General features: G+C 42.9%; 1 protein-coding gene across 1 annotated transcript; it reads left to right on the top strand.

Moving 5' to 3' along the window:
• LOC135499896 (serine beta-lactamase-like protein LACTB, mitochondrial) lies at positions 1–12,156 on the top strand. The gene is made up of 6 exons (XM_064790930.1): positions 1–38; positions 2,508–2,646; positions 6,255–6,512; positions 7,314–7,548; positions 10,548–10,713; positions 11,244–12,156. The coding sequence occupies exons 1-6, from the start codon at positions 1–3 to the stop codon at positions 11,845–11,847; spliced, it is 1,440 nt and encodes a 479-aa protein (XP_064647000.1). The 3' UTR covers positions 11,848–12,156.
• Positions 12,157–14,234: the final 2,078 nt, after the last annotated feature.

Below are 14,234 nucleotides of genomic sequence, written 5' to 3'. Positions count from 1 at the left end.
ATGGTCGATGACCCCCAAAACATCAGACCCCCAGCCTGGTAATTATCACGGTCAGCCCTCAACAAAATTTCTATGGTTTGAAGATCTAACCCCGGGCTGTATTATCTGCCGGAAATTGACTTTCATCGGCACGTCTGGGAAAAATCTATGGGGCGCTAAACTTGACCAATTCAACTTTTTAATGCATTAGCAATTTTATAATAAATGTAGTGTGTACCCGTAACCGCTTGAGGTCTGGACTTTAACTTTGTTTACAAATTAACACCAAATTTCGTTTCAAAATTATTCTTTGTTTAGCACCAGGGGGTGTAATGCAAAAAAACATGAAACAGACGATACGGCCCGTAGTTTTGTTGATACGAATCGTTTCCTGTATGGCCGTTACAAGCCGTTGTCTGAATATGATGTGAACATGTTTACCGTTCAATGCTGCTCCATGTGACGCTGTACCCGCAAATGTTCAATGAAAAAAATGCTGATAATGACTTACACGGCTTGTTCGCATCGTGAACATAGTGGTACCCGGGTTAACTGTCTTTGCGTTTGACCTAATTTTACAACGATTACTCCCCATGTAACCACGATCTAGGATGGACAGGCTGTGTATTATGAATAGGAAAAGTCACCTAGGGACCGTTGCGTAGAATACTTTTTTGGCGAAATATTGCGCAAAGTCCAGTAAGCCGCAGGAAATCACTGACACCACTTCCCAAATTGGAATGCCCGTCCACAAGGAAATTAGTACCCGTCCACAGGATGGTCCACAGTACGGCTCATAGTACATAGATAAAACTGGTGAAAATGGAAAGGCCGTGGCTATTCGTACCGTGACAGGGCCGGCGCTGGCCTGGCTGGAAGTCAAGGACCCTACCCACACCCGGAGCCAGGAGTAAAGGCACTTCCAACACTCGTCACAAACAAACACCACCTCAATCATGAATTAGGCCTACTTTCCTTACCCACCATCACCCATGTCACCACGGTGCGATCTATTTATTCACTCCGTATTATTCGCACCATCACGATACGGTACCTTTCACCGTAATGGTGTTTCTGACGGTGCGAATAAGACCGGAAACAATGGCCCCATGCACCGTGGCGGTTCGAATAGCCGTCGATTGTTCCCATTGTTCAAAGCGGCTTGGTAACCAACTGTGGCAGAGACAGTAGATCGAGTGAGACTAGACGGTTATGGTCACCGTTGACGACGCTTGGAGACTGCTAAAAATTCAGGTCAAACCACAAGTACGATGACGTAGTTTACATCATCAATCTTTGAAACAACACACGATCTGGTGACGTTTATTACATCAGCTGATTCTGGATTTGATAAAATAGCAAGAAATTTAGAATCAAAACATACTTTATGAAATAAAATGCACTGGAATTTTATATCATTACGATCTGCATCAAAGGTTCTATTATTGTCAAGAGTTCAGTGTGCCAAAATCTTCCCAAAAAGGGCTTATTGTGAAAATAATGGAGGTCAAAAGTTCCGATCCTGGAAGTGGAATTCACTGGTGTACATTTCTGCACCTCTTGTGCTGTGTGGTTGTGTTGGGGCTTTTGCCTGGCTGCGCAAAGATACAGTGTTGGGACAAGGAGGATACCGCGGTGACGTCACATCACGTGATCCCGACCCATATTAGTGATCGCTATGGCCAATCAGATTCAGTCTACTGACAGCACCAGCACTGAACACGTCTCCACGTCTCACTGTCTGGTGCGCTCCTGTACACAAAAACACCAATAGACATGAAATATTGCAATACCTAGTATGGATTCTTCCTGTGTAGAATAAAATTTACAGAGCAGATTAACTTCCACGAATAAAAAAGACGTTTGGCGTGGCCAAAGTGCGGAAATAATGGGAAATAATGTCTCCGCTAAAATACACTACGAAATACACTAGGCAATGCACTACGCGATACACGGTAGAGATGCAGTTGAGTTTGTTATTGTTTTGACTTAGAAGCCCGCCCATATCATAATATATTCATGTATTCATGAAGTATGAACTCATTTCTGTCCCATACAACTCGAAGAACAGTCAATTTCTCCTTAAATCATCACCGAAACCGCGATATCCGCAGGAAGATTTCGTTCTAGTGTCCGAAAATGCATGATCTTACAGGGGCGCTAACTCGACAAATAGAGGGGATCTATGGGGATCTATGCGAGTTTTAGGTATAACAGGTCTCGAACTTGTAAAATCTGTAAACATGCCTCCAAATCCCATTATGATAATGAAGAGATTGCCCCATATCTGGGAGACTGTTTTGAAACCATCGCTAATTTTGGAAGATCGGTGCCGGCTATTTGGTTTAAAAAACCCTATTTTTCCCCATCAAAACAGCACTTTTCATTATTCAAATGATAGCTTATTGTCTGAAGACTTATTTCATAGCAGAAAAGTACTAATAACTCTGATTTGATGCGAAAAATCTAACTTTTTTGATGACTTGATTTTCCCTTGGCTGTGGATCGAGTTTGTTTACAATATGCAGCGCCATCTGGAAAAGCCGTGACGTCACCGCGGTATCCTCCTTGGTGTTGGGACAGGGGGACCAGGTGAACGCCTCACGGAAGAGAAGAACACTTGAAAATGCAATACAAGAGAGTAGAGATATTATCCAAAGAGTAAAGGTATAATCATAATGATTCCATCGGCGGCGGCTTCACCTCGCCACCGGTGAGTCACCTGTCGTTCTTCTACTAATATACCACATTGGAAAGTCGGCCAGTCGGTCACAGCAAATCTTGACAGTGGATCATTCTGACATGACAGTGCATGCACTTGTATTTGCCTACTTGTATCTGACTGCTAACCGGCTTTTGAATGTGGTCTACTCTAAGTCAGGCCATGGTAGTCTCAAAACTTAAGACGATAAAAGAAAAATACTTCAGAGAAGGTTTCCTTTTTCATCTTAACTATAGATTCATGTACTTGATTGGGAACAACGTTTACATAGTGTTGGCCGTCGTCACGTCACGATGCATTGCAGCTCTAACGGTCTTACATTACTGTGACGTGACGTAATGCAATGTCCTCGTAAACGTTGTTCCCAATCAAGTGCATGAATCTTTAAGAACTCGGCATTGGCCATTACTGCCAAATTCACTATTCGTATGGAATAGATAATAAATACAGAGTGCATGCGCTTAAACCATAATATGCATTGCTTTTAAAACACTACCATGTTAACAAACTTGTAGCCTACCCTTAGCGGTTGGTGAAAAACATAAGTCGTACTTCCACCTATCAAATCCCCGTGTCTTTTGCGCTTACACCTATGAATTGCCGTGTCTTAATGGACCTGTGTGTCAAATCCCTGTGTCTATTAGCCCCATCGAGCTCGATGGGGCTAATCGGGGGCTAATTTAGACCTGTGTTCAACACGGTTTTTGATAGGTGGAATCTGAGTAGACACGGCAATTGCAAGTTCTAAGATCCGGCGACAGATGGCGCGGTGTAGTTGCCTCGGTATTGCGCATGTGAAATTCACCTCCAATGGGAAAGAAACACAGGAGAGCTCCCTACTTACAGCGCACCTGTCGCCGGGGCTATTAACCATTATCTAACATCACTGATAGGTTTAAGTGCGCCCCGGGTTTTTTGACACACGGCGAAGACACGGGTCTTGAAAAAACACTGGGTTTTATGATAGGTGGAACTATGAAGCCAAACCGATAGATTGATGAATGATTGGTTAAAATCCCAGGTGAATAGACGGCCTGCAAAAACAAACTTTGGCCATTTTGAAACGACCCTTTTCACAGGCAACGTTTGTTTACCATGGCAAAAAGTAAAAATATACAAGCTTATTCAAGCAATTTACTTGAATCATTGTCCATGTCTTCCAATATTCATGATATTTTGAATGCTTTTGGTGGTGATTTGATTTAAAACATGACTTTCATGTTGAGGTAAACTTACGTTGCCTGTGAAAAGGTCTTTTCAAAATGGACAAAATTTATTTCGCATACGGTCTATTTGGAGACCGTTTCAAAGCAAACTTGATTTAGAAGACGGCTAACTCCAGACAGATGGGTAACACATTAGGAGATTATATCCTAGCGAAAATGTCAATGTTGCACGATTGTGTAACATGTGTAAACCACTGGTATCAACAGCGCCATTTTGTATAAAAACCTCGCATTTCTTAAGATTGTCAAAATTGCTGTGAAGAAAAAAGAGCATCAAGATTCATTTCCTCATCCATCCAAATTATCAAACAACAGAACAATGAAATAACACTGTTGAGAAATTTGATGTTACTTGTGTTTTATCTAATCTTTATTGGTCGACTCCACACATATTGCTGTCAGGGGTAAGACCGACTCAGACCAATACCTGGTCTCCAAAAGGGACGAAGTGCGAGGTGCTTATTGCGAAAATGATTGGTTGACAAACAATGGGCTGATTGGCTAGCCTTGTGACGTCACACTATTTTAACCTATTTTAACCTAGTTTCCAAGGTCAAAAAGGTCAAACTCTAAAATTTTGCTGAAGGTGGTACATTAACACTTGTCAAAGATTCTTCAAACTCATATACATGTAGACACTTGGCACCTGGGATACATAGTGCTTTGATTGGTCATGGATTCCATTCCTCATTTACTCCTCAGTCGGGTGGTGAAGGGCTTTGGGCAAGCCAAGGGTTCGATTCTTATCATGGGGTGGTGAAGTGCTTTGAAACGGATTCGATTTAGGTAGGGTGCATGGTGTCTCAAATCGGAGGTTTTAGGCCCAATTAATGGTGGCTCACATCTGAGGTAGGGTGCGGCATGTTGTACCTCCAATGAGAGGTTTTGGATCCCATGATGTCTCAGATCAGAGGTAGGGTGCATGGTGTCTCAGATCGGAAGTATTGGATCACATGGTGTCTCACACCAGAGCAGAGGTGGGGTGCATTGTGTCTCAGATCGGAAGTATTGGATCACATGGTGTCTCACACCAGAGCAGAGGTGGGGTGCATTGTGTCTCAGATCGGAAGTATTGGATCACATGGTGTCTCACACCAGATCAGAGGTGGGGTGCATGGTGTCTCAGATCGGAAGTATTGGATCACATGGTGTCTCACACCAGAGCAGAGGTGGGGTGCATTGTGTCTCAGATCGGAGATTTTGGATCCCATGGTGCCACAGATCAGAGGTTTTGGGCCCAATGGTGTGGTCTCACATCCGAGGTAGGGTGCATGTTGTCTTGGATCACACTGTGTCTCAAATCGGAGGCGTGGTGCTTGGTGTCTCAGACTGAAGGTTTTGAGTCACATGGTGTCTCAAATCGGAGGTATGGTGCTTGGTGTCTCAGACTAAAGGTTTTGAGTCACATGGTGTCTCAAATCGGAGGTAGGGTGTGAGGTGTCTCAGACTGAAGTGAAGGTTTTGAGTCACATGGTGTCTCAGATCGGAGGTAGGGTGCTTGGTGTCTCAGACTGAAGGTTTTGAGTCACATGGTGTCTCAAATCGGAGGTAGGGTGCTTGGTGTCTCAGACTGAAGGGTGTCTCAAATCGGAGGTAGGGTGTGAGGTGTCTCAGACTGAAGGTTTTGAGTCACATGGTGTCTCAAATCGGAGGTATGGTGCTTGGTGTCTCAGACTAAAGGTTTTGAGTCACATGGTGTCTCAGATCGGAGGTAGGGTGCGTGGGTGTGGCTAGATCAAGAGTTTTTCAAGGAGGCAGCATATGCTAAGTTTAGAAGAGCACATGGTGAAGTGATAGATGGTCACGTGGTGTAGTTTGTGTCTGTGATGAAGTAGATGGTTAAAAAAACACCATTATGTAGCAAGCGATGTCCGTTACTTGAACAATGATGAGCTTTGCCATAGAGAGCTGTTTGATGTTGATTGAAGTGAACACTTATTCCATGCAAATGATTATACGGGCACTCTCCAATGCAGAGGTATCTGTGGGTCTTTGTTGTTGAGGGTGAACAAGTTGAGAATGAGTGAATTGAATTGGAACAAGGAAGTTTTTTACCTACGAATCTCCTTGATTGATTGAATTGAGTGTTATGTCCACCCGGGTATGGAAGTGGAATCTCCACGATGTGTTTTTAACTGTGCCAATTGATGACTGATTTGCTTGTGTGGAAGTAGAAAATCTCCTGCTGGAAGAAGTGTCTGGTCGTATCATTTGGACAGATTATTGGTAAAATAGTTCTGTATATATGTCATGACCATCTAGGTTCTAAGAGATTGATATTGAGCTCTTGATCCCGCACATTTGAATAATGAATCGTATTCTTTCAGGATGAGGTTGGTGCCCCAGGAATTGTGGTTGGTGTGTGTGTTGATGGTGAGCATGTCTGGAAAGAAGGATCGGGCTATTCTGATGTTGAGAATCGTGTCCACTGCAACTCGGAGACAGTCATGAGGATAGCCAGCATCTCCAAGGTTATCACCATGACGATAGTTGCCAAGCTGATGGAGAACAATCAACTTGATATTGATAAACCGGTTCAAGAATATGTGAAGGAATTTCCAGAGAAAACCTTTGAGGGGGAAAAGGTAACCAGTTACTTGCAGGATAATGCTAAAAATGATCTGGGACAACCCACAAAACATCAGCTCAAAAAGGCTTTGTCCGTATTCAAAATGACATGTCATATATCGGCCAATAATAGATGGATATCTGCTGGCGTCACAGCTAATTTGTAAACATCATGCGCGCGCACTCTCGTATCTCTTCAACATGGTTTTCATGAAGAAAAGTGGCGATAAACTGTCGTCCTGGTGAGATTTCTCTCGATAACATAATGATGCTTTTAACCGAAGATGTACGACTGTCATTGTAACAAAATCGTACCCAAGTTTTATTCTAAAATGTCATGTAAGTCACGAGATAGGCGAGAAAAACTCCTCGTATCCAAGTGAAACCAACAATGATCGTGGAAGTTGATATTGTTATGACACGTCATGCCCTCTTGAGATACGAGTAACGGAGCCAACGGTAATGATGTCATCTTAAAAGATATCCATCTATAACATCCGGTTCACCCGTCGATTGATCAGATATATGCATTGTTTGATTCACGAGGCAAGGGCATTCATTCCATCTTAAGGTGACAGGCTATTGATAGGGATACGTTATATGGGTAGGAGATTAGACTTTGCTGAAAGTCTCTAATATCAAACGGCCCGGTAGTCAAGAGGTTGACCACTAGGCCATCGAGATCGGTGGTCTACGTTGACCACCATGTTTTCATCACATCATTTTGATACGATCCTTACGTTTCCTTCCAGTGATTATTTGGCATGTTTATCAACTATGTTGGCACACCCTGTAAAATTGTCTCCATCATGTATCAGGTTACCATAACAACGCGTCATCTATTGTCACACGTGAGCGGGATCAGACACTATGAGACGGCTGAAGAGATTCAGAAGAAGAAGCAAGAAAAGGAACGAGAGAAGAAAGAAGGCAAGAAGTTGGTCAAGAACGAGAATGAGTTAAAGATAAAGGAGTATAATCTGAAGGAGAAATATGCGAGTGTGAAGGATGCCTTGATGATCTTTAAAGATGATGAGTTGATACATAAGCCAGGTGAGAGGAAAAATAATACAAAGTTTTTTGCAGTGCAATGTCTTTGCTCCTCACTCCTAGCTTTGAACTGAGGTAGCATGATGATGTGTCTTTGCTCCTCACTCCTAGCTTTGAACTGAGGTGGCATGATGATGTGTCATTGCTCCTCACTCCTAGCTTTGAACTGAGGTAGCATGATGATGTGTCTGCTCCTCACTCCTAGCTTTGAACTGAGGTGGCATGATGATGTGTCTTTGCTCCACACTCCTAGCTTTGAACTGAGGTAGCATGATGATGTGTCTTTGCTCCTCACTCCTAGTTTTGAACTGAGGTAGCATGATGATGTGTCTTTGCTCCTCACTCCTAGCTTTGAACTGAGGTAGCATGATGATGTGTCTTTGCTCCTCACTCCTAGCTTTGAACTGAGGTAGCATGATGATGTGTCTTTGCTCCTCACTCCTAGCTTTGAACTGAGGTAGCATGATGATGTGTCTGCTCCTCACTCCTAGCTTTGAACTGAGGTAGCATGATGATGTGTCTTTGCTCCACACTCCTAGCTTTGAACTGAGGTGGCATGATGATGTGTCTTTGCTCCCCACTCCCAGCTTTGTACTGAGGTAGCATGATGATGTGTCTTTGCTCCTCACTCCTAGCTTTGTACTGAGGTAGCATGATGATGTGTCTGCTCCTCACTCCTAGCTTTGAACTGAGGTAGCATGATGATGTGTCTTTGCTCCTCACTCCTAGCTTTGTACTGAGGTAGCATGATGATGTGTCTTTGCTCCTCACTCCTAGCTTTGTACTGAGGTAGCATGATGATGTGTCTTTGCTCCTCACTCCTAGCTTTGTACTGAGGTAGCATGATGATGTGTCTTTGCTCCACACTCCTAGCTTTGAACTGAGGTGGCATGATGATGTGTCTTTGCTCCTCACTCCTAGCTTTGAACTGAGGTGGCATGATGATGTGTCTTTGCTCCTCACTCCTAGCTTTGAACTGAGGTAGCATGATGATGTGTCTTTGCTCCTCACTCCTAGCTTTGAACTGAGGTAGCATGATGATGTGTCTTTGCTCCTCACTCCTAGCTTTGAACTGAGGTAGCATGATGATGTGCCTTTGCTCCTCACTCCTAGCTTTGAACTGAGGTAGCATGATGATGTGTCTGCTCCTCACTCCTAGCTTTGAACTGAGGTAGCATGATGATGTGTCTTTGCTCCTCACTCCTAGCTTTGAACTGAGGTAGCATGATGATGTGTCTTTGCTCCTCACTCCTAGCTTTGAACTGAGGTAGCATGATGATGTGTCTTTGCTCCTTACTCCTAGCTTTGAACTGAGGTAGCATGATGATGTGCCTTTGCTCCTCACTCCTAGCTTTGAACTGAGGTAGCATGATGATGTGTCTGCTCCTCACTCCTAGCTTTGAACTGAGGTAGCATGATGATGTGTCTTTGCTCCTCACTCCTAGCTTTGAACTGAGGTAGCATGATGATGTGTCTTTGCTCCTTACTCAAAATGTGTTTACCTTGGTTTTTGTGAAAAGATAATCAATTTGAGTTATAGAGGGTGGGTCAATAAAAAGGTAATCCTGAAACAATCGGCTTTTATGTGATAATTAATGATGCCATGAATATTTCATTGGATGTATGATAAAGAAGGAGCAAGGCCCTTTCCATTGATGTCTTTATATCACCCTTGCACCAACAGATGACTCCACACCATTTTTGTCTTGAAAACGGCCTAGGTTTAAGCAGGTTTGAGATAGGAACTTCCAAACGAATGTCACCTCTCAATCCACCCTGTATTTCAATGGAGATACCTTAGTCCCCTCTTTTTGCAGAACCTAGAGTCTCAGAATTTCAGTGTTGTTGATATGAGCGAGACTGTACAGTGTTTTTTGGCAGGGAGATATTGTATGATGGAGGTGTTGATATCAATATGAGTGAGACTGTACAGTGTGTTTTGGCAGGGAGATATTGTATGATGGAGGTGTTGATATCAATATGAGTGACTGTACAGTGTGTTTTGGCAGGGAGATATTGTATGATGGAGGTGTTGATATCAATATGAGTGAGACTGTACAGTGTGTTTTGGCAGGGAGATATTGTATGATGGAGGTGTTGATATCAATATGAGTGAGACTGTACAGTGTGTTTTGGCAGGGAGATATTGTATGATGGAGGTGTTGATATCAATATGAGCGAGACTGTACATTGTGTTTTGGCTCACCTGTGACCCTTTGTCAAAGCGATTCATCCGGCGTTAGACGGGGGCATGTTTCTAAACCCCTTAAGCTACGGAAGTTAAACTAGGTACACATATACCCCTGGGTGACCGCTACTTGGACACCAAATCGTAGCCCCTTATGATTTCCAATTTGGCCAACAGGGGTCTGTTGACAAAAACACAAGAAGTGTTATATCTCCCGTAATAATGGTCACAGCTCGCTGACATTTTTAAGGCATACAGATTTTTGATTCGACCTATTTTTCAAGGTCACAGAGGTCAAATTGTGTTGTCGGCACCACCATTCGACAATAGTGGCACGTTGTGTTACCGCTTTAGCTACAGACCCCAAACTTAGTACAAATGAATCCTAAGGTAAGGGGAAATTATGTGCCAAATTGCCGCCCAATACCAGTCCTCATTTGGCTACCAGGGGCGTTATGCGAAAACACAAAAAGTGTGATAACTCCTCTGATAATGGTCAAAGCTGGCTGAAATATTTAAAGTGTTATATAATATGGATGCTTGACTTGATGTATTTTCAAGGTCACAGAGGTCAAAGTGTACCGTCAGGATCAACGTTCGGCAATAATGGCACGTTTTGTATTCGCTACAGATCTTGGTACAAATGTACCCCTGAACCCACACATCACAGATGATGTTGTCCATGGGTACATCTGTCTCCTTTGTGTCCTTGGACAACAGGTGAGCACATGGTCCCTGGACCATTTCATTGGAGACACATGTTTTGCTTGACGTGTTCATATGAATATGAGCTGGACTGTCTTTTTATTTCCAGGCACTGAGTTCCTCTACTCAACTCATGCTTGGACGCTTGTTAGTGCTGTGTTAGAGGGCGCCACTAAGAAGGAATTCCCGGACATGCTGCGTAGTTTATTCAAAGAGCTTGGCATGACGAGGACGTATCTGGATGAAAACGAGCCGCTGATTTATGGAAGATCAAGGCAAGTTGTTCTTCTCAAAATTTCAATGACTTCTTTCCAAAAGGGGGTCGTTCGTACCTTGCCCCTCCCCCTTTGGGGGTGCCAGTCTACATCTATTTTCGAAAGAAAATCTTTACCAGGCTTCGCTGTAGTTTCTTCTGGTATAAGGTCACATCACAGCCCTCTGAATCAAGGCTCAGGATGGTGGTAAATAATGTCCATGAAGGGTTAAAGTTGAAGGAGAATGAATTCACAGAAGTTCCTCTGTAAATTTCTTTATGCTCCCTCTTCTAGTTATACCCTCTACATTGTTTTAAACCCTTACTGGCCCCTGATTGAGGCTCAGAATTCAATTCCTTTGCCCACATGACCCAGTATTCAAGCACTTACCGTGTAGAAGCTCTAGACTGTCATCATGGTATACATGATATGTATGCAAGTGCTGCACGCAATCATTACCAAGATTGTCTCCTTTCACTTTTATCTCCAAAAGCTCCCGAATAAAGCCTACATTAAACTTTTTCAATAATGAACTGATTGTCTTTTTTCAGGTTTTATGAAAGGAACAATAAAGGTAAAATAATGAATACACCATACGTGGACAACTCTTACAAGTGGGCTGGAGGTGGATTACTTTCAACTGTTGGAGACTTGTTAAAGTTTGGCAATGTTATTTTATACAGTTACCAATGGCATCCAAACAACTTTTCTTCTGAGCTGTCTACCGGAATTCATATGTCTAATAAATCAGAGGAGTTGGTTGTAAATCATGAAAAAGACATAATCAAAGCAAAAGGCCTTCCAGGATATTTAAGTCGGCAGACTATAGTAAAGACTTGGGACGTGAATGAGAAGGCCAAGTGCTCATGGGATAAGAATGGTCACTTTGCTTTAGGCTGGGCTGTTGTTCCTGAGAAGAAGACGAATGGTTGTTGTCAGGAGCAGCGTTTCTATATCTCACATACAGGTGGAGCTGTTGGTGCTTCCAGTGCCTTGGTTATCCTTCCGCGTGAGGGTGAAGGCAGTCATACAGTGCCCCCTAGTGGTGTGGTTGTTGGTATAATAACAAATCTGAGTAGTGTTGGACTTGCTAAGGTTGCCATGGAGATAGCTGCTTTATTTGAAGATGTTCCCATGCCGATTCAAGGCAAGTAACTTCTTCCATGCCAATTTTCATGTCGCACACCAAAATTAGCGTGAACAACTTATTTCTAGTCACCTTGTTTGTTAAGCACGTAAGCATGCAGGTTGATGTCACTGCCTGGCAAAATCACGCATACCATGACACCAATAAAAAAGTGAGTCACATTGCAGGGAGGTTTAATTTGACCACTCATCACTCACTCCTGTAACTTAACACTTCTATAGTCGTACTTCCACCTATCAAATCCCCGTGTTTTTTGCGCTTACACCTATGAATTGCCGTGTCTAAATAGACCCGTGTGTCAAATCCCCGTGTATATTAGCCCCATCGAGCTCGATGGGGCTAATCGGGGGCTAATTTAGACCCGTGTTTAACACGGGTTTTTTTAGCTCAGCTGAAAAGCTGAGCTATTCATATGAGTAAATGGTAGAATGAGTGTCCGTCTGTCTGTCTGTCTGTCTGTCTGTCTGTCTGTCTGTCTGTCTGTCTGTCCGTTAAACAGGCACGTTTCAAAACTATGGCGGATAGGCGATAGATCTTCCCTCTGAGGCGTTGAGACCCTTCAGGACTCCTGAATAGACCAAATGTGGGTCCGGCAGGATGAGCGGTTTGGCCACTAGGTGGCACCGAGCGAAATTTTCCAAAAACTTTTCCAGCAGCTGATTTCTCAGTTGGGGATCATGAATCAAATCTAATTTTATAGGGCAAAGCTTTCTCTTTCATTATCAATAGGCGTAGTTCATGAATTTCTCACCAGGTGGTGTTACTGGCGCAATTTAGTGAGCACCCCCCAAGAAGAGCATTTTAAATTTCGCGCGAGTTATCCCACGTCCAATCACACGTGCAGCGAACGTCACGTCTCGAGTCTGCGCAGTTCAGACGTAAGGAGACCATGCTATGGAATAGATCGCGTTCTGTCAATTCAGAGGTAAGTTCTCATTAAATTCACAATTTCAAAGGCGATAATATTTGGCTGCTTGTGTTATTGCATGTTGATGACATTAGGAAAGGCTTGGATTGTTTAATTGGATGTGATTAATTTGAAATAGTTCGTCGACGATCGTTGAAAAACGATCTGCGAAATGCAGCTTGGTTGGTCTGAGAAACGATGTCAAAGTCCGGCTTTAAATCATGGATTTCTCAACAAATAACTCTTGTCACATAGCAGAACTAATGTGAATAAACAAGACAATAATAAACATCGTTCTGATATCATCGGGTAAGGTTGCCAATGTACATAAACAGTGTAATTGAGGATCGACTCCAGCGATTTGAAATGTCAACAAACAATAAATGCGCTATGATACCCATACACACTGACACTTGCACACTGTACATGGCACAATGCTTCAAACGGGGCCGATTCATCACTCTTATCACAATGTATTCCCAATCATATCATCAATGAACTTCCTTGATCATTCGGCCCTAGCGCCTTATCAGTTGTTGTTGGCCTTGTATTTGATATAAAACTTGGCTAGCTTACCTATTCTATCAAAATTAAAATGTTATCTCCTCATCATGTTTTGCAGGACAGGAATGATCTGCAGCTGCATTTGAACATATTTGGTGACCACATCTCAAAGATGACCAAGAGAGAGGATCGAGCTATGACTTTGCACATCCCATCGACTTCGGTGTTCACCAGTGCAATCATCAGAAGAGCCAGGCAATTCTAGTATTCAAGTATTTCATTCTGTAATACTTACCTCAAAATTTACTAAATAAAGAAAACCGCATGTGGCAGTTGGTTAAAAAAATCAAGTCTATCTGTTTAAAGTTTTTACTTGCTATCATTATTATCAACATTTCAATGGTGGCATTCTGCTAAGGTTTGTTAAGAGTTTCACTTGACTTAAGCAGGGTGTACACTAGTAAAATATTAGCAACATTTTACCAACATTTTACCAACATTTTTACAACAATTTTGCAACAAGCCCTTCAAGGCCCTGTGTTCACTAGCAACAAAATTGCAACAAATTAGCAACATTTTTACAACATGTTGGTAAATTGTTGCAAACTTTTTAGTGGGAACAAAGGGAAATAGGTATTTTGGAGGGAAAATGGATGATTCCAAGGAGAGAAGATGTGTTTTGAGTGCTTCTGCAGCAATTTTAGCTGTCATTGTTGAGAGACGGAAGAGGCGGCGAAATAACCAAAGAGAATATGGACCAGGCCCTGGATCAAAATGAGGGTGGATGATGGGGCATACCACTGCCTGTTAAGGCCGCGTATCCATAGGGTATGCCCTTGTGTAGTGTGGCGTTATGGCGTAACAGCCTTGTGACCTGGCACTATGCCCTGAGTCTCCATTGGATATTCCTTTTTGGTCATGTAGGCCTTTGTAGTCCTCATTTCGCAGCGGTCAATCGCGTTTATCCGCACGCTGTCATTATTT

Source organism: Lineus longissimus, chromosome 15 (assembly GCF_910592395.1).
Source record: "Lineus longissimus chromosome 15, tnLinLong1.2, whole genome shotgun sequence".
NCBI classification, from domain to species: Eukaryota; Metazoa; Nemertea; class Pilidiophora; order Heteronemertea; family Lineidae; genus Lineus; species Lineus longissimus.
This window is presented reverse-complemented; position numbering and strand designations above follow the sequence as displayed.